The 21,891-nt window shown below is 39.6% G+C and overlaps 1 protein-coding gene across 1 annotated transcript; it reads left to right on the top strand.

Annotated features, from left to right (window-relative positions):
• Positions 1 to 517: 517 nt before the first annotated feature.
• Positions 518 to 21,854, top strand: rabggta (Rab geranylgeranyltransferase subunit alpha). Its single transcript, XM_086047596.1, has 17 exons — positions 518 to 555; positions 2,651 to 2,669; positions 3,157 to 3,267; positions 4,189 to 4,313; positions 4,397 to 4,584; positions 5,097 to 5,339; positions 6,463 to 6,546; positions 6,713 to 6,795; positions 6,882 to 6,975; positions 9,918 to 10,025; positions 11,085 to 11,136; positions 11,236 to 11,324; positions 14,568 to 14,656; positions 14,748 to 14,864; positions 14,950 to 15,063; positions 15,191 to 15,278; positions 19,588 to 21,854. Exons 1-17 carry the CDS (start codon positions 518 to 520, stop codon positions 19,734 to 19,736), a joined length of 1,791 nt encoding a protein of 596 aa, XP_085903722.1. The 3' UTR covers positions 19,737 to 21,854.
• Positions 21,855 to 21,891: the final 37 nt, after the last annotated feature.

Consider the following 21,891-nt stretch of genomic DNA (forward strand, 5'->3'; position numbering starts at 1 on the left):
AGAAAATAAGTGCGTGACTTCAAAATTTTAGCGGTGATTAATATTTTTCGCAATGCAGAGGATGTAGTTAGAAATGGTGCCCCCCGCCACCATAACTTCATATTTAATGAAATGTTTATGTAGGAACATTTTAACATTCAAATAGTCTTATGCCCAGTTCAGGGTGTCCCCCGCCTACTGCCCAAAGACAGCTGGGATAGGCTCCAGCACGCCCCGCGACCCTAGTGAGGAGAAGCGGTACAGACAATGGATGGATGGATAGTCTTATACTTACTTGATGAAGACTACTTGGGTGTCATGCGCCCCCTTCAGACTTTAGAAATGTTGCTAACATGATCACACTTTTCGCCCTACTGTGGTTGTTAAACAGCTTTACTACATAGGCTAGAAGACATGTACATCTCATAGGCATAGAGTGACAATATATAGCAAATAGCACTATATATAACATGTTGTGGTATCATATTGTACACCAGCATTTGTATATACTTAAAAGCGTCAACAGTGGTGAGAGACAATGTATTACATCAAGTTGATCGACTTGCAGGTGGATAAGTCAGGTACAATCAGAGAAAGTACATCATTTATTTTTTCAATGCAAGTTGGGAAGTTACCATAGTCTTCAAAGTCACAGGAAATGTTGACAACTTGGCTTTTATAAACACTGAAAAACATTAGTCTTACCTTAATTGTAGGGGGAACAGCCACCATATATATTACTAAGAAACAAAAACAAAGGGACTCTTTAATTGTAAATGTCCATTTAGAACAACAACAACAAAAGATCTTAAATACTCGGCTATTTCTTTTAGATTCTACCATCAAAAAAAAAAAAAAGCATATAAAACAAATGCGTCAGATGCTAAAACACAACCTGCCAAATTTCAGTTGTGTCAGTAACTTACGTTAGAGGAGGCCTTCACTTTTTCCAACTATCTCAATGCTGTTCACAAGCTAATTAAAAGCATTTAAAATCCTGGTCAAGAAATCACGACAGTATCACTATTGTCAAATTCTCATGAAACACATGATGTTAAACTTTGAAAACATGACCAGTTTTGCAGACTTACGTCAAATTGCACTGCACAAATTATGTGCTTTCTCTATTGAGAAACAAACAAACACAAAAAGGCTATTAAATGACTAAACCTGTTATTATTGACTGAGTATGATGGCTGTCTTGTTTTCTCCCTGTAAGAAAGGTCAACATCGTGACCCTAACTCTAGTAAAGAACAATGCCAACAAAGTTGTTGCTATTATTTGAGATATTGTCTGTAATTCCAAATTCTCTGAAATTCAGAATTACCGTGCTTGGGATTTAAATTAAATTTGTAGGACTGTTGCCATTGTTCCCACACTGTAAACTTTGTCATTTGCATTCGCTTTTTACATTGTCATTACTCTCGCATTGTATGTCTTGATATATTCATCTGTGATGCATTTCATTGTATATATTATGTATCTGTGTTTGTTGTTATGAACCCCATTTAAAAAAAAAAAAAGATGTTTATCTGGACTGCAGATGGAAAAAAACGTTTCTGTTTAGCAGCACTTCGTCACTTGATATTAATTAATGTATGTGCACATGATGAAAATAAAATAAATAATTGATTTCAGTTGAGGTAAAAAGTTAGTAGTAGAAGTGTTACTGACAGGAGGAGGTGGTATCATTTGGGGAAAATAACCTAGATTGGGTTGATTCGTATTTAAATCTAATACTGTGTTTATTTCATGTTTCATCTCCGTTCATATAAATATACAAAGTCTTCCGTTCTCACCTTTTGTTTCCAGGAGTAATTGACAACGACTGAAAAAGGTTGGTAATTGCCAAAGAATGGCCGCAATTAATAAACGAAGCTCTTCCTTTCAGTTCATCATAGCTGCTTGCCACCAAGATGCCACTAGACAGCGCCAAAGCACTGTTTTTATATTTTGCATGTCTTTGTAATTAAGCAAATAAGTGAGTAGTGTACACGCTCCTCCCAAATCTGCACTTCATACACACGCGACATGCCTTGAAACATAATTTTGGAGATTCCAAAGTATCGGCACACTTAGGCATTCCACCTACATAAAGTGAAAACAACCTCAAACCATAATGTTGGAATAATACAATTAGTCTTAAATGTCTTGCTAAAATGAAAATTCAGAGAGGATAATATAGGTACGTGTTCAAATTTGACCAGTATAAAAACTAAGGAGATATGTGATATTTTGAAGACTTCAGTACTTTACAGTACTTTTAAAACCAAAGAGGAGGTATCCCGCCCTGCCTGCAGAAGCATCGAAGTACAGCATGCAAATCATCAAATGAAAAAGGAGGGGATCGCACCGGACGTTATACGTTTACCAGTCTGAGCGCATTTTTTCTGAGTGGAGCTCAAACAAAAATGCGATCACACAAAAATTGGGTCACAAGGACGGAACCGCGTCCATTGATGCACACCTAGATAATAATGGACTGAATAAATTAATGAATTTACAGTGCCTTGTATTTTATGTGGTAACTTGATTGATTGATTATCTCCACTAGAGGGCAACAAAATACTGCGAAAGGTACCTCATGACGTCATTTTTCAGAGACGGAAGTAAACCAATACAACGCCGATGACTGTCATGATCCAAATGTCTTTTTGCAATATCCACCAGACGACAAGGTAGAGACGAGGTGCGTGTTTGTCTGAGTCATGTAATTTGGCGTCTCATGTTTTTTTTTGTGTTCCTTGCAAACAGCGTCCAATTTTTAGTCGAAGTGTGCTGTTATTTTTGTGAAAAAGCTGCCTGGTGTTGACTGGGAACTGGGCTAATTAGTTTTTCATTCATTTTATCAACTCTGTCGCATCACACAAGATGCTCAGCTCGACTTGTAATTCAATTCTAATGTCACCTTTATGTTTATACATTACACAGGATTAATCTTAAATGTCTTTCTTTATATGGCATGAAATACAGATATTGAGGAAAGTCTCCTTCCTAAACAGTGAAAGATGGTGAGTGATGAATCAGTTTGTCAATGCCTAAGCCTCATCTTCGCCACGCTGTCATATTTGCATATGACGTATGGAGGCGTGTTATTATTATTTTTATTATCGAAGTAAGTCCAAATAAATGAATGAGCGTGGCTTACCCTTTCTTATCCTTTTGATTGCTTACAGCACGGTCGAGTGAAGATAAAATCCACCGCCCAGCAAGAGGAGGAGAAAAGAAAGGAACGGGAAAAGAAATTGAAAATATACACAGCAGCACGAGATACCTGTTTTGCCAAGGTGCTTTAAAGACAAAATAGATAACCTCAATTATTCAGGAATACAGTGCTCCCCCACTAGATTACGGTTCACCTACCGTGGCCCCACTCTATTTCAGATTTTATTTATACAATACAATACAATTTTATTTATATAAATAGCTCTCTATGGTATTGTACATTTTTAATTCAAATTTTCAATTGAATGTTTAAAATATATTGTGCCCATTATAGTCTCTCGACCGGGAATTCAACTTCACACTTTGGTATTGCCCACCACACATAGAGCAGATCACACTTATGCCTGCATGGAAGGAGAGATTCAGAGTGAAAAAAATGCTGCACCACTTGGGCTGGAGTGGTGGGGATGATGCTATCTCAAGAGCAACTCGCTAGCAAGCAGGCAAACATCTCTCAACAACTCTTTGCCATTTTACTTTTTTTCTCGGTTTCTCTATTTCCACACCGGGACTCAAACCAGGACCCTTTAGCCACAAAATTTACAGTTTGAGCTACTATTGTCCTTTTATGAAAACATACAGTAATAGCTTAATGAAATAATATGTAAAGAATTCAACATTTTGTCTGTTATAAAAGAATGATAGTCTAGTAATTCAATGCGGCTCCTTCTGATGCACACGCCTTATGCTCACGCCTTAGCCACCGGGGACAGTATAATACAGACAATGGTTACACATTACTGCCATCTAGGGGTTTTTACAGTAAATCACTTATCAATACAGCATTTGCCTTTTTGTGCATGCATTTCTTTGTTTTCAAATACATTTAATACTTTTAAAGGTGTTTAAGCATGTTAAAATTACATTGAAAAAATGTTATGGTCTTTCTATATTGTGGATCGTCACCTTTTGCATGCGGGATTGGAATTGATCCCCCGCAATAAACAGGTTTTCGCCGTAATGCCAACATTTTGTCATGACAGAGGAAGGAGGGCGTTTGTGATGAAGAGGCCCTCCACTTGACCCAGCAACTGCTATCATCGAATCCTGACTTTGCAACCCTTTGGAATTACAGAAGAGAAATCCTCATGCACCAGGAGACTGTCAAGTGAGCTTGTCCACCATGTTATATTTTATGTATTGAAAGCCCCTTGAGGTTATTTCACAGTTTTTGTCGACTTGTGCTTTCAGAGACGAGAGTGACGTACAAAAGATGTACCAGGCAGAGCTGTCTTTTCTGGAGTCTTGCCTGAAAGTCAACCCAAAGTCATACGGCAGCTGGCACCACCGAAGCTGGGTCTCGGAACGGGCGCCTCAAATGGACTGGACCCGAGAGTTGAGCCTGTGCGACCGCTGCCTCAGCTTGGATGACCGCAACTGTGAGTGATGCCATTTAAAGAGACGATCCCTTCACGCTTACAGGATTTTTCCTGGCTCAAATCGAGGCCTAGGTGGTACCCTTCTGCTCATTCGGAGTCCTCTTGTGGTCGTTTTACTATCAGGAAGTAAATGGCATGCATGGCTGACAGAAGGTCTATCCATGTCAATGCCCATTCAAATGCCATTTCTGTAAGTATGTATGTGTATAAGGGTAATGCTTTGTAGGAATTGACATGGATGTCACTATTTTACACACAACGTAAAGTCACGGTTTGTTTAAAAAAATACAAAAAACTCACATTCAACTACTAGTAACACAAACACGCGTATATGGCAAGTATTAACATTGCTGGACCTGATGGCTTACCATTGAATTTCCATGATTTCAGTGGTTTTAGTGCCGGAATCTGCTGTAAAATAGGAGAATGTGGCCACCTCCAAATTTATTGGTGAAAAACCCTGCGCTTATCTTAACGGAACCATTATGGCCACGTTTCGCTGTCCCCACCAGTTCACTGCTGGGACTACCGCCGGATCGTCGTGAAGAAATCCGCTGTTCCTGTGGGAAAGGAGTTGGAGTTCACAGATCGTCTCATCGGCTCAAACTTTTCCAACTACTCCAGCTGGCATTACCGCAGTACCCTTTTGCCGCTACTCCACCCGCAGTCCCCCGATTACGCCCCCCCGTCGGGCTCCTCGCCTCCCTCTCCGCAAACACACACCCATCGTGTCTGTGAAGAGCAGCTGCTGAAAGGTAAACCTGCTGCAGACGGTATTACACATTACCCACCCACAGGGGGCAGTCTGAGTCCAGAATTTAGAGACGTATCATGTCCTCCGAGTCTTCCACTCCTGCAGGTACAGAATTGTGCTGACTAATATTTTTCCACCAACACAGTTCTAAATGAGTAAGCACTGTACTTTAGAGCGGATTTATTCCATGCAGGACAAACAGTGCATGTCAAGAAAAAAAGTGACGGAGACCGTAATGCCCTACAGTAATTCCCCACTATTCGCACCACTGAAGCAGGGCAAATAGCGAAAAGCCTTAAGTAATTGACTCCCCCTGCTGCATGTTTATAATTGACTGGATCAATAGTTTAAACCAGCAATATCCAAACTTTTCTGAGGGCAGCGGACAGAAACGGTGCATGATACTAAGGGCCACTTTGAAATTCTACAAATGAAATTTAATAAAAATGCCCAAATTAATCAATCAGCAGCAGCTGAATCCCGTCCCCACATTCAGATCCGAAACACGAGCAATCTGCAAGATGGCCATTTCTAAAACTGTTACTTGAGGATCATTAATGACATCTGTTCAAAAATTGAATCTTGTCATGGGCAGGTTGCTATTTTTGTTAGAGTTTATTTGCATCTTTGTGTGTCTAATACAGCTTTACTGTATAGAAAACCAATTCATTAGTTGTAGTGCTAATTCCATCAACAACATCCACTGTACACAATGGATGTGGATGTCCTAATCCAACCTGTATTTTCAGCAACCTCCACTTTTTAAAAAAATTATATTTTAAAATTACTTATTTATTTTATTACCTTTTACACCCCAGTGTAGGGTCTGGTAGGCGCAACATAAAACAAGACCACACTGTTGCAACAAAGTGGTTTATTATTACTCATTCACAGGAAAAAGAACAATACAATATATCTTTTTTTTTTTTTTTTTTTTTTTTACAAGAAAAATGTGCTGCTTCAGGGTAAGTAAGCCAAGGTCATGCTAGTAGGTTTGCTATTGCAGGTTGCTGCCTCACACTGACTGCCTGAATGGACTTGATCAGTTCAACTGAACTGAAATGAATTGTTTTATGGGAAACTGATCACTTTGACAGCATGTGTTTTTTTTCTTTTCTTCTCAGAATATGAGCTTGTGCAGAACGCTTTCTTCACCGACCCCAATGACCAGAGTGCTTGGTTCTACTATCGTTGGCTGCTTGGCAGAGGTGTGTTTACGTGTTCGTTTGAGTGCATGTGTGTTTAAAAAGTCTTCAAGCGTGTGTTTAAGTGCACGTGTATTTTTCATTTTGAGTGTGTTTCCGTGTGTGTTCAGCTCTTTCAACACAGTGATGGTCACAACTTAATGCATGCATCTCTGTTTTTGCGTGACAGCCGAGCGTGAAGAGATGATAAGTTGTCTTTTCATCAGCCGGGATGAAGAGAGGGTGGCTGTTGCCTTTTCGAGGCCGGTCCAGGTGAGTTACGAGCCCCTGTTTGTTTTTTGTTATTAGTTTCATAGTCTTGTTTACATTGTTTTTGTGCCGCACATGCGCTCATGCAGGCGCAGTCCGGTGGCCTGCTGCTGGTGCTGGATGGTCAGCCGCAGCAAGTGGACTGGAGGAGCATCCACCCACGATTTAAACATAGTCCTGTCTGGGTATCCTTTTGTGTCCACAGTGCATTGAATTACCGTAAAAAAAAAAAGGGGACAAATTACCAGGCAATCCACATCTGTCCGTCTACTTTTGATAGTGCCGGTCCTCAGTAGGATTGCAGGTGAGCTGGAGTTTATCCCAGTTGACTTTGGGCAAAATGCAAGGTTCTGCCTAGACTGGCACATTAACGTGCATGTTTTTGGAATGTGGAAGAAAATCTACTAGAGTTGCAACAATTAGTTCAATTAATCAACAACTAATCAATTATCAAATAAATCGCTAATTTTTCTGGTCAAAAATTTTTACAAAATTTTTAAATCAGGAATGCAAGTAAAAAAAAAAAAAATCAGCTGATACCGTATCTGTTCTCGTTTTTTTCCCCCTCTAGCACACCAGGTTTTAATAAGAATATAGCAATCATATAATCTAGTTAATATAGTAATATATATTATAATTTCTGGTTGAGGTTCTGCAACAGGTGGATTTAAAAAAAAAAAAACGTCATAACTATGAATTACAACGTATGTTAAAGTCTTGAAGGCTAAAAGGTTAAAGGCTTTTACAGGTCAAACATCAAAACAGAATATGAAAATATCTCAAAAATCTCATGTGCTGGGAAAAAATAGACGTATTTAAACCGGGGTCAATAGTACATTTAGGGACACATGAAGCCCTCTCTGATTAAAATTAGCTTTTGACCAGTGTTATTTTTGATAATCGATGAATCATTTAGATATCTTTTTGCAATTTGAAATTGTCCAAATGCACGGAATTTCAGCTTCTCAATAGTAAATAATACCCGATTTATGTAGTCCTCCATGAAAGCGGACTTATTTTCTTTGTGTTGAAAGAAAATAAAACAAATGCTTTTACTTTGGAAAACAAAAATCACCATGTAAATGTAAACATGTTTTTTTAAAGTCCGATTTATCGTCAAAATAATCAAATGATTCCATTATTGAAATAATCGTTAGTTGCAGCACTAAAATCCATAATTTGCTTCCTAGCTGTCCAAATCACAGATATTTATGTGAATACAATATTTAACAACTGGGCCTAGTTTTTAGTTTTTGATCAGCTATCTAGTAGGGCCTAAATAAATTATTGCTGATAATGGCGTCTGTGTCATGTATGGCGATTGTTCCTTTTACCACGATCACAAAAGGACTTTCCTCCGAAGGCTTTTCTTTTTTTGTCTTTCTTTCAGAAAATGCTGACAAAGACGCCACAGTGTTGTTTATTTAAAAAGGCAGACAGCTGATGCCTTTTGTGCAATTCCATTAAGTCTCTTGACTTGCCTGCAGGGCTTCTGCTGGAAGTAGCCTGGAAAATGGCTGACCAATATTACATTTGTTTGTTTTCTATACCGTTTATCCAGATTGGTGTCACACTAGGTGCGGATTTATAACCTGAATAGCCGCAGTTTGAAAGTGCCAGCCATACCATATGGGTGACATCAACACCACAGTCGATTGCTCATTGGTCGAGCAGTTTCGTCAGTGTTATATTTCAGGATGCAGTAAATGCCTGTTATGTGTGGGGAATAGAGACTGAGTACTGCCATGAACCGGGACAAAACACAAGTAATTTATGCCCTTTCAAATAAAAATCCTCAAAGCGGAAATCAATCCAAACATTTTTTTTTTTTTTTAAAGAATATGTTCTGTGCAGGCCCACTAGTTGAAACACAGCATTCTGATTAATATTGTGTTTGTGGAATATGAGTTAAGCAATAAAATCCACCCCTTTTTAGCCATTTTGTCACTTCTGTCGACTGAAAATGACATCACACACCCTCAGGGCTCAGATAACGACCAATCATAGCTTAGCTTCAGAAAACAGGTGAGCCGTTTTGAGCACTAACTGTTAACTCATATTTAGCCGTCCCAAGTTGGTACTCCCAAACCCTATCACCGCAAATCCTCTTCTTTCCTCCACCAGTATATTAGCCAGTCTAACACTGGGCTAGTGAAATGTTGCCGGTTTGGGTTGGTCTGACGCGCTGGCGGCTTGTTTGCTTGACATCTGATAGTGCCCGTCAATAGAGAGTCCATAAGTCATTTGCTAAAATACGCAGTTTATTTTTCACTGTCCAAGAATTAAAATCTCCATAAAACATTGCGTCTAAGAACATAAATTCTTCCGCACGGATTGGTCAAAAACCTGTATGCCCATCCCAGTCAACACCTGTACACTGTTTCTTTCTCTTTCCTTATATACTCTTAGTGACAGCGCCACACAGTGTTCAAGACAAGTAACACATACAAAACATTTGACCCATATTTGGCTTCTATAACCATAAAGGAAATAAGGATGTTACGGACATTAGGAACACTGTTGGCATTGCTGCTTGTCACTTTTTAAAAAAAAAATTTTTAAAGTTGTAAGAGGGCTCAGAGAAGGTGCTAACTATAGCGATAAAATTGCTCAACTTGCAACACTGAAGTGTTTGCTTGCACCGTCTGCACACATGCCCATCAAAATAAAAACACCAGCCATGGGCGAGAAAGTTCTTCCACCTTGGCAGTAAAGTTTTTTGGGGAGTGTCTAATCCTTAAAAAGATTGCCACCTTTATCTCCCAGAACGGATGGGGTTGCATTGTCTGAAAAGTATCTTTATCTGCCTACTAATAAGCTTATAGTCATTGGCGATAACAGTTTAACGTCCTTGGAGGGTAGGTGTGATTGAGAATGGCAATTTATCAGCAGTTAATGTGCCTCCCATTAGTAGTTTCAGATTTAAAAAAAAAAAAAAAAAAAAAAAAAGGCCCTTGAAGCTAGCCGCTTGCTCAGGCACGAGCCGCGTTAGTATGCAGACTCGCACAAAAGGGACGAGGTCGCTTTTGCACTCCCATGATCAATTGCTTTCAGTTTCCCCTATCACTTTTTGAACTTCATTTAGTTGTTTCCCCCCCCCTGTTAAACTTTCTTAACCATGACTCGGATATGTGATCTTCCTCCGGGATCCATCAGCGACATCTCTAATGAACACAATCTTACGGTGCACTGGTCCGAAAAACACACTCGTCGAGACTGCGCCCTCTACACAGGTGAGGCCCCGATTGTGTTTGTCCGTCTCTGTGACTAAATGATTAAAATGGACCAGCGTGGAGAGTGAGTGTCACATAGTCAACTCAAGTGAAGGCTGTTTTACACACCTACATTAACTCGGTGCAGTTAACTTGACCGTGACCGAAAAAAAGCACAGGACTCTCACACTCTCTCTCTCAACAAGAACAAGCACTTTGTTCTTCATTATGCGCCTTGGATCTTTATAAAGACCTTCTGATGCTTTAATTCACCATTACTCATTTGGCCACAGAATGTTGGCGATGCAGGGGTTCACTCTTTATGATTGTACCGACATATGTGTTTCGATATTTTTGAATGGCATGCAGTGAACTCGTAAATTTGGGCTAGTAACCGATTAACTCTTTTCAAATTGTCCCAAAAAAAATGCTTGTTTTTTTTGCTTATTTTTAATTTTTACAATCAATACGACATAAGACAAAGATAATGACGGGCAAACAAAGCCCCCCCCAAAAAAATTATTTGGATGATTTTTCTCTGTTGTGAAGTTAAATACTAAAGGGAAAATACTTGTACTATAAAACAGTCAAATGTTCTGTCTGTAATTCATATCATTATTGTTGTGTTAAGGGACCCAAAAAAAAATCAGTTTTTTTAAACCTTTTTTTTTTTTGTACCATTTTTTTTTTTTTTGGACGATTATTCGGTTGTCAGGATTTTATTCTGCCAATATCGGAATCAGTAACGGCCTCAAAAAAATCCATTTTGATCTCCGGGATCTTGTGATAATCAAATAGTACTCAGATTACGGCAGTAGTGAGTGAAACATTTCGGGTTTATGGTTATTAGGCGTAAAAATATGTGGTTGCCTGGCACAAGTAGACACATTAAGTTACCGTGGTAAACACTGTTTTCATTAGATGTGCCAAAAATATTTTCCATACACATTTACTGTAATTAATTTGTGGTAGAATACGTTGCATTCTGACTGGTTTAAAGATTTGCACTATGTCGCCGCCCTGTACTAGCTGAGTCATATTTTAATAGTGCAACTTTCAAAACAAAGCTCCTTTCCTCAGGTCGAAGTGAGAGTTGGTGTCGCGATTCTGCCACAGATCAGGAGCTCTTCAGGTAATGATTTGATAGATGATGATAGTGTGCCTTTCCCCCCTGAGGAACTCTTATTAGAATATGAAAGTGTTGTCTCTATTTATTTATTTTTTTCCACAGGAGTGAACTGTCTGTGGAAAAGAGCTCGGTGTTGCAGTCCGAGCTACAATCATGTAACCAGCTGCTAGAACTGGAGCCGCTCAATAAATGTAAGTGCTTTTTTATGCCATTTCCTTTTGTGTGTGTGTGTGTGTGTTTCACGGAGCGAGAAGTCTTATTTGCTGCTTGGTACTGTCTCGGTGCCGGTGCTGTTCAAAGCGATTAAGAAATAATACGTTTTTGGAAGCACCTTGCTGCAACTGTGCGGTTTTCAATCAAAGGAACTTTCACTGAATGAATAAATTAGGGGTGGGAATCTACGGGTACCTCAAGATTCGATCCGATTCCGATTTAGAGGCCCACGATTCGATTTAATTCCGATTCAGAGGCTTATGATTCGATTCGATTGCAATTTCGATGCATCACTACATTGGCTTACATTTTATAGTCCATGTAAAACACTGGTACCTTTTTTGAAATGAAAAAAAAACTCAAGGAAGAGCAAAGATTTATATTTCACACTTTGACTTTGCTACGCTCGTATGAGGTTTTGCTTATTCCGCCATCTTGTCACGTATTAGCTTAGCCTAGCACAGACGTCTGACGTACAAACGCACGTAATCGCTTGCTTTGTTTTTTTTTTTTTTTAGTTCAACCTTAAATATCGATTATCAATACCTCTGAATCGATTCAGAGTCTTTTTAATATGCCGAACGATGCATCGAAAAAATGATAATCGTTCCCACCCCTAGAATAAATATATTCCGACACGTTGGTTGGAATTGGAATTCGAAGAAGCATGTTAACCAAACTTTTCCTACCAATTTGTCCAAAATGGGCTTGATAAGATGAAATTTTAAAGAATGTGACCGCTGCATGCGCCAAATACACATATCAAACATTATTATAGGGTCCTTGGTTTACGTCGTTCCGAAATTTCAGGTTTGGATTTAGTTTAGCTGGATAGCGTAAGAATGCATGGTCACGTTGCACAAGAAGGCATTTTCTGTTACCGCCATACTCAGTGATTCTTTTGATTGTTTTGTGTTTATGGCCTTATAAGTGTTTTTTCATACAAATATTTACTATACAATCGACCTCTTCATACTCGCGTATCGTGGTGCGGCAAACACAGATTCACATATTCGTGGATTTTTTTTTCCCCAATTAAAACTTTGGTAAAAAAAATATTTTTCTCACATTTCCGCACGTTTTTCATGGAAAACATATAGGGAAGTTTTTGTTCAATGATTTTTCAAATTGTATAAAAAACAACCACCGCCCTTCCATACATGGCCATCAATTAAATACAGATTTTCGCTATTTGTAGGTAGGCCCATTCCCTATCCCCCTTGAATAGCGGGTCGACTAATTGACGTATTTGACTTAACTTAACTACTGCTTCAGCGTAGTGAGTGAGCAGTAGGAACAGAACTCTGTTGTAAACTGGGATCCCCTGTAGTAATTGATGAGACGAATTCGGGAAATTGGTGATGAAGTGCTGCCTCCAAGAGTGAAAATTTATTCCATATTGTGTTTATGGGGACTGGCGTACATTTAGCATGAACTTTTTTCAGACCTGTGGATGAGCGCTGATTGATTAACAGTTAAGATGTTCTGTCAATAATTTTGTCCCCATAGTGTGATTAAAGCACAAGAGTGAAGATAAGCGGATCAGATGGATGTTGAGATTGTCATCTGACAAGTGCTCTCTTCCGAATGGAAAATGTGTTTCTCATCAAAGCATCCCCAGATTCTTGATAATTTAATCATCAACTTACTACATCCTACTGCTCACTGACAGTAGCGAAATGCAGGCTGCATATTGAGAAGGACCTTATTGAATGAACTTTCCCATCACAGAGAAATCAGTGCGGCACTCTTTCAAATGAATTTGTCGCTATATCAAAGTCATTCCGTTGTGACTCCACATTTGGCTTCAGATATCAGAGAGCAGTTTTGTTGCAGATGTGCTGGCTCAGTCACAGTCCCCCTGGCATGAACCACCTCACTAGGAAGAGGGCGGAGAGCACCAGGTCTCGCCACTGGCCTCGGGCCAACCACAACTGGCTTTTAGTTCATCGCACAACTGGCAGTGGTTGCGTTAAATCACATTTGCGTTAGTGTGTGTGTGTGTGTATTCGTATTAGAGCTTTGGCCGGGGTTGTATCATAGATAGCAGCTGCTATCGGTTTCACAGGGTGTGCCAAAAACTTGACATCATTTGAAATATGAATATCTGAGTAACTACATTTCCAAGGCAAATGAAATTAAAAGGGCTTCATGTTGAAAAATTCAGACTTATTTGACAACACTGCCAACATGAGTCACAATCAGGGTTTTAGACTAACCTTTTTTTTTTTTTTTTTTTTGGAGCACAGTGATCCCTAACGTGCGATTGTAGGGGCGCAATCCAAAATGTTTCAACCCACATGGCCCTTGTTTCATTTGAAACAATTTTCCATTCATGCTCCTCGACCTTACGTAACTACAGCTGTAGGAAAACTTAGCTTCATCGTACGCTAATTTCTTCTTTCTCTCTGCGTCGATGCTCAGATAACGACCAATCATAGCTCAGCTTCAGCAAACAGGTGAGCTGTGATTGGTCGTTATCTGAGCCCTGAGGGTGTGTGATGTCATTTTGAGTCGACAGAAGTGACAAAATGGCCACCCCTCTGAGATGGCGAAAAAACGGGTGGATTTTGCTGCTTAACTCATATTTCATATTAATCATATTGCCTTGTTTCAACTAGTGGGCCTGCATAGAACATATTCTTGGAAACAAAATATGTTTGGGTTGACTTTTGTCATTTCTGCCGACTGAAAATGACATCACAACTAATCAGGGCTCGGGTAACGACCAATCACTGCTGACCTGATTTCTGTAGCTGAGCCGTGAGAATCTGTGATGTCATTTTCAGTCGATTGAAATGACAAAATGGCCGCCGCCGGAGATTGCTAAAAACGAGTGGATTAACTCTTATTCCACAAACACAATATTAATCAGAGTGCCGTGTTTCACCTAGTTGGCCTGCTAGAAACTTATTCTTGGAAAAAAAATGTTTGGGTTGATTTGATTTGATTTGAAGTCTAATCCATCACTGACTCAAATGTTACAAAATCACAGGACAGCGGTAATTATTTTATTTCTTTCGTTTACATCCTGGCACGGAGCACTTTTTCAAAGTCCAATCATCTTGTAAGCCATTTATTTTCAGGGGTAATGTTGGAAGGTGACTTTGAAATTGTAACATGTTTTGGGATCACAGTTATGGGGAATTATAAACATTTTTGTCATTTGGTGTTGCTCAGGATATAAGTTAGGTTGAACGTATGTGTGCTTTTCCCTGCAGGGTGCTTGCTGACCATTATCCTACTGATGAGGGCGCTAGACCCCCTTGGCTACGAAAAGGAGACGCTCGCTCATTTCCAAACTCTCAAAGTAAGTAGCGGCACCAACAGCAATTTGGTGTCCATTCCATTAACTGGAGACGTATTCGCACGCAACCCGCTCATTACCTCCTCTCCCTCAGGAAGTGGATTCCATGCGCTCAGCCTATTATAGCGACCTGTGCAGCAAATTTATGATCGAAAACACCATTTTGAAAATGGAGTATGCTGAAGTACGCGTCTTCAGCCTCTCCGACAAGGTTTGCGCACACAATCCTTTCCCGCCCCTCTGTCGACCAGGGGACGTTCGCGGAGTCATTTCTGGCTTCTTTCCACACCGAACAGAACCTGACCACCTTGTGCCATTTGGACCAGCTGCTCCTCATCACTCACATCAATCTGTCCTCTAACCAGCTGAGGCGCATTTCCGCTCACTTCTCCATGTTACAGTGCCTGGAGGTGAAAAAAGATGCAACCGCAATATTTGTCCTGTCGGGACTGTGCTCGTTCCATTTGCTCTTATTTGTTCTTTTGTGTGTACTTTGCAATATGTTCCATTTTTGCTGCATGCCCTCAATGCTTGTAGGTGCTGGAGGCTGATAACAACTCCATAGAACATTTGGAAGGAGTCTACTGCCTACCCAAACTGGAGGAGGTCATCCTGAATAATAACAGTATCCTTCAGAGTGCAATATTTTCCTTTATTTGCCACTTGAGGGCAGTTGTGGTGCTCCATCCATCAATTTTCTATACAGGGTTTTCTTTTAGGGTTGGGATAACAGGAGCCTGTCACAGATGAGATGCCTATCGTCCAAAACATTCATCGACATTCACACCTACGGATGATTTGTCGTCATTTTGAGAACATGCAAACGGCGCACTAGGCATGGGCTGGTATTAGACTCTTGACAGTATGACAACCCTCAGCAAAAATATTTTTTCACTGTATCTGTGTCATATCTGCGATTACAACAAATGTATTATTTTGAAAGGATTGGTTGAAAACATTTTTTTTTTCCACTGAATTTAATCAGTTTTATTTTTAAACAACATTCAGTATATGGTGCATGAGTAAAAAAAAAAAAATATTTATTTATTTTTTAATAGGATAAAACCAAAATGTAGCGCAACATTAAAAGGCAGAAAATGAGTTGCTAGTTCACTGCTCTACTTCTCCGCTCTGCGAATTAATGTCAGAACGGAATTGAGCCTGTGTTAGCCAATCTAGTTAGCCACGTGATCTGCCTCCGTAGACGTTCATATCAAGATATTCTTATATATTAACGTTGCCATGAAATTGAGTGATGGGTGGCGCTCTTGTAAATGTGTTATTGCAGTGGAAGTATTGCCTCCTTCAGCAGCCGCACTCTGTGTGTTTTGTGTATCCTTCCTCTACCAAGCTGCGGTACTCCAAAAATTCCCCCAATAGATGACGTTTTTGACAAGTTGTCACGCTAACCGACTGCTTGTGCCATCAATGGAAAAGGGAGAGGTCATATCTCTTCGCCTGCACATTGCCGGTGCCCTGCACTTTGCGTTATCACGACTCAAAAAAAGCAAACAAAACAGCTCAAGACAGCCGATGGAACATTTTAGCCGTTTTGAACCATGATTTGATAAAACTGCCGTGTACCTTAGAACCGGGAAGCAGCTCGTGCCTACTCCTACACAGAGGTGTTCGGACTGAGCTTTGGACATGCTAACCACCCTGCCTACCTCCGCCAAGTGCAAAATGTTCTGTCATTTAAGGATTAAGCCATTTTTGGGTACAGCTAGATTCCGTTTGCATCGGGGCCAAGTGGGGCAGAACAAGCAGCTGAAGCTGTAGTTCTGGAAAATAACAAGGTTGATGCCTGCGACAGCCACTTTGCAATGCTAATTACCGCCAGAGTCAAGCCAAACCAGTTGGACATGATGATTTGAATTGTCATTCCTCCACCGGGTGCTATCGTCGTCTGTTTTCATTGTACTTTATTGAGTCCAAAAGGGAAATTGCGTCTACACAGAGGAGCAATGTCAGGCCTCATTTCCAGATTGTCCATCTGCCATTGGAATTGACCTTGCAACGTTGCGGTTCTCAAACTACGTCTTGCCAGACCGAGCTACCGCCGCCAAACTGTAAATTTTTTTTTGTACGTGTTTGTTGTTGCCAAAAGCAAGATGTCACACTAAGAGCAAAAAGTCAACCTAAATAAATAATCCGTAGAAGCGAAGGGATCCTCTGTGTGGTGAGGTGTTATGTTTACACATGATCATTATGCTCCAGGGGACGTCAACAGCATTACGGGGCCAAATGTTATATTTAATCTCCGTGCACAGTTGGCGGTGACTCAGGAAATGTGAGGCCCGAGCGCGCCTGGCTCATCGCAGCAAAACAAGTGCGAGCATCTGACTGCATGGAAAGAGAGAGACAGTGTTAAAAAAAAAAAAAAAAAAAAAAAAAAGATACAAAACATTTATGAGCCAAACAGAGTGGCGCATTTGCCGTGGAATTAGCAGCCAGACATTAAAAAATGGTAAATACAGTATATAACAGCACTTTTCACACATCTCTAAATACGGATTGTTATCAGTGCTATTCTGAATGGATGCTTTGAGGTTTTTTTTTTAAACGACGAGTATGAGCTTTCCACACACAATGTTGTAACCTGGTTTATTATTCTATTAACTGCCTTTTTGAGGACCTCTCAGCATGCCCCAAAACTTAACGGTTTGTGTAAGCGCATGCGCCCTGCTAGCAATGTTTAGTAGGGGTCCCCAACACAATCCCCCAAAACTTACTCTATACCCTTAGACAGTTTGGAGAAAGAAAAAAAAAAAGACCCCAATGCCAGTTTCACCAATAGAAATGAAATTAGATTGATTGACATGTTCGTCATAACAGCACACATGGGGAAAAAAAATAGAATGACCCATGCATAAAATTGAACCGAAAGTTGGCCATTTTGGGTGAAAATTCAAGGCTCGTTGTTAATTGAAATTATGTAAATAACAAGGACTGGGAGGAGGAACTTACTTCAGAAATGTATTCTGATATAGTTATTAGGTACCTGTTCAAATTAAAGTCAATATCATAAGTAATGTATTTTATTTCTTTACTGCAAATGATGTCTTTGTTCGTCTGTGTATGGGAGCGACACATAGCAACAGGCAAAGCATTTATTTTTTTAATTGCTCTTCCACTAGAGAGGACAGAATAATAGTTTATGTTAGGATTAGAGACTAGATCATCATTTCTCTATTTACAGTATGCTTTTTGTGACAAGTTTGTATGGAACTATGCCATGACATTTTTCTAATCCTAACCCATGTCTTTATACTGGTTGGGAAATACTGTTCAGAGGGATGGGTCTTTTTTTTTTGTTTTATACCTTTTATACCATTTTTTCCTGTGCCATGTAAGCCGAGAACGGCATGGTGTCAAAGTTTGATCATTTTGAGGATTCCACGTGGAAAAAGTGGGCGCGAGGACACATTCATCTCCGCTTGCAGCTTTTAATTGTATCTATTTTTCTTCATCTGATAGTTTGTGTCCACATCTCAAGTTTGCCATTTCACAAAACAAACAAGGATCATTAAGTCACTGCGGGCACCTTTGCCTTCACGCTTCATTTCTTCCTTTAATCTTAGGAGCAATTAATGAGCACCGAAGGTGAGGAGGCATTTATTGTATGTCTTTGATTTTCTTTGTTTGAACAGGCTCACTGTGTGAAGACAGTGGCTATAGTGAGTCAACACACTCCTGTTGGTTTTTATGATGCAAACAAAGTAGGCAATAATTAATAAGGTCCAAAATGAGGAACTTAGTAGGAATTTGACAAAGCCCAATAAATTATTACATGTACAATTTTAAGCCACTACTCTTATAATTAGAAAAAAAAAAACTTCACATAAGGTGGGCTGACCCAATCGGGAATACTTTCATTTTGTTCTCTTCAGCTTTCTTGCCGATGTGTTAAGGTTTCGGGCCACCCTCTGTCTTGACAAGCAAAAAGAAAGCCCAAAGCACAATGCTGCGGTTTAAAAAAAATAACACAAAAAAAAAAACCCCATTAGGTCTCCCAAAAGCTGATTTTCTTGGTCTCGCCTATAGTTGAAAGTGTGGGGGATGTTCCAAAGTCATCACAATTTAAGTGCAGTTGTAATTAAAATGCGATTAAGTCATGCCAAGCCAAGATTTAAGGAGTGTAAATTGTCCAAGTTGTAATTCATGTTATTTGTTTGAATGAGCCTTTAAAAGGCTTAAATTGGATTTTGCCAAATGAAGTCATTATTTGTCCTTAAGAATGACACTTAATCCTTAAATCCACCATTCCAAATATTGAAAAAATGTGCAGCGTACAAGATTGCTACATTATCTTAGGAACTCCAATGTGTGATAAACTTGTAAAAGGATCTATCCATCCATTTTCTGTAGTGCTCGTATGTACTTAATTGATCCCAGTTGGGCAAGAAAACCTGCACTGGTCACCAATCAGTACTGCCCTCTCTTAACGGTCATTCTTAGTGAATGAGATGTCTTAAATTTGACTGAAGCTAGTTCATGTTTTTTGTCTTGTTTTTTTTTTTTTTTTTTACATTGGATGGTACAGTGGCCATGTGATTACCAAGTTTGCTTCTCAGAGGTTATGTGTTTGAATCTCAGCTCTGTCACCTCAAATTGAATTTCAAATCAGAAGTCATGTAGAAAGTGTTTTTAGTCTACTATAGGTGTTCATTTTATGTTAAGAAGGGATTTTTGCTTTTATATTTGATCATGTAAGCAGAATAAGAACATTTGTGGGTTTTTTTTTTTGGGGGGGTGTGTGGAGTTGGGACAGATTACTCTAACAAATGTGTGTGGACTTCCTCTATTCGCTGTCTATTTGGGCTTCATTTCTGTTCTAGTGTCAGACCTGCAAATGATGAGGCGTATTCATCACCACGTCTCACCTAAACAACACCCCCCATAAAAATGCTGCTTCTTTAACCCGGCACGCTCAGACATCTCCACGCTGGCGGCGCTCCAACCGCTCGCCACCTGCCCTAAGCTGCTGCGTCTCGATCTGCGCGGCAACCCCGTCGCTCAGAGCGCCGACGTCGAGTCGCACCTAGCAGAGCTCCTGCCTTCTGTGGCGTGCCTCCTGCTCTGATGTGCCGGCGGCGCGAGTCAGGCCCGTCACTCAAGGATGACGCCGCCGCCGCTGCCGGCTGGTTTGTGAAGGAGTGAGTGGATGATTTTTTTTTTTCCCCCCCAAGTGTGCTGTCACTGCCACTTGTTTGTAGGAAATTTGATCAAAACAGCCCCCACTCGTCTGAATGCCTCTGAAGGCGGATATCAAAACACCTGTAATGAAAAGTCTGTGTCGGTTGTGTGGATGTGTGTCTGTGTGCATGAGTCATAACTGTGTTTTTTCTCAAAATGCGTGAATGAAGGTCTATTAATATCTCCAAATGCATGCTGCAAAAGCTCCGATAATGGAACAAATTGACAGTGTGTGGATGGGTGCACGTGATCACATTTTATAAGCTTTAAAGACACTTAAAGCAACATTAAGGAGCAGAAATGGCACTCCATGTGGTGGCGATGTGAGCAGAGCTCAATGTGATCTCAATCTGAGCTACTAAAACGTTTTACACCAAGTACCATCTTAAAAAAAAAATGTTACTCGACATCGGCATAACCAACATTAAAATGCAGTAGCATTGAAGGCATAAATGTTCATCCAGAATGAGTGCATTTAAGATTCATGTAAGCCACTGTAATGTTATGCAGTTCGAACATAAACGCTCTGCTTGACTTTAGAAAATTCCAATACACATTGTACTTAAATGTTTATAAACAAACCGTAAAGATCAAATGCAAATGTATTGAACTTAAAAGTAAAATACAAGTGAACTCTACTTTGGCAGTGATTTGTTATGTCTACCACTAGGGGGAGTCTGAGTACTACTAGTTGTTAGAGAACCACTGCCCCAGATCATGACTAAAAGTTTTACTGAAGTTACTCATCAAGCCTATTTGCACTAATAGAGACCAAGCCCTGAAGCGAATAGTGTCACACTGGAAGTGATGCTCCTCCCGAAATGTTTTTAAATAACTGCCTATATTAATAGTTTAATTAGTAAATATACCATAAACTATTATGCAAGATTACTTAAATATCATTTCAAACCCATCTTATAACATTACCCTTAAAAATAAAGTTTATAGATTATTTGATTTAAAAATAATAATACGCCCATAGTGTGTGTGCAGCAAAGACTCTCCATAACAACCCTGGCTAAACTTAGTTCCTCCCTTGACATACGAAACTCGTTTCACTGTGAAACATGTATCACTGACATATTTCCTTGGACTGCATTACCATCCTATTTAGACAGGATCTTTGGCACTGTCTTGTGGCAGTGAATAGTGAACCTCCAACGAGCGGGGGATTAATGTACAGAAGTTGCTCATCAAGTCTGTTTGCAACCTTTTTTTTTTTTTTTTTTTTTTTTTTTAAGTTAGGCTGCTTACAAACAGACAAAGGGCTAATTTGGGTTGGTGCCGCTCTGTTACTTTTAAACCACACAATGACAGTAGAAAAGGTTGAAAATAAAAAAGCCAACCCAGTGATTGCATTTGTCCAAAAAAAAAAAAAAAAAATCCAAACCAAGGGTGGGGAATTTACACCCCATGGACAATGATCAGCCCACCACACCATTGATCCAATCGGACACGCTAACCTGTATTTAAAAAAAAAAAGAAAAAAAAAGTTCCCAAAACTTGAATCCATTCATTATATATTGCACTTGTCCTCGTTAGGGTCATATGAATGCTCAAAATATATAATGCACATTTTTTTTAGAGTTGTATCAGGACAAAAATGTATTATTCCCCAATATACATTTATCTTATTGTTCATTTACTGACCATTCCAATCAAATTCATAGTTGATTACACTAAATAAGCCACTACGCTCACTACTTGAAAAAAAACATCCTTTCAATGGGTCTATTTATTCCAGAATATAAAATCAGGTCTTCAAATACGCTGTTTTTACAAGCACAACAACTACTACACACACAAAATCATTGTTATTTGCACATTTCTTATTGTTGCTTTAAAATCCGAGGCTTATAAATGATGATTGCGGCGTTGCCTACTTGTCACGTGTCGTGCATTTCCAACCGCTCAGTGGCGCAAAACATTTATTGTACATGTCAGGAGAAGCGCCCCAGTCGCCACAGATCTATAACAAAACATTAAATGGTGTCACTTGCCTTAACCGTGAAAGCTTCTTGTGTGGTTTATGTTTGAAACTG

Source organism: Filicampus tigris, chromosome 12, assembly GCF_054856515.1.
Source record: "Filicampus tigris isolate MCC_2025a chromosome 12, RoL_Ftig_1.0, whole genome shotgun sequence".
NCBI lineage: Eukaryota > Metazoa > Chordata > Actinopteri > Syngnathiformes > Syngnathidae > Filicampus > Filicampus tigris.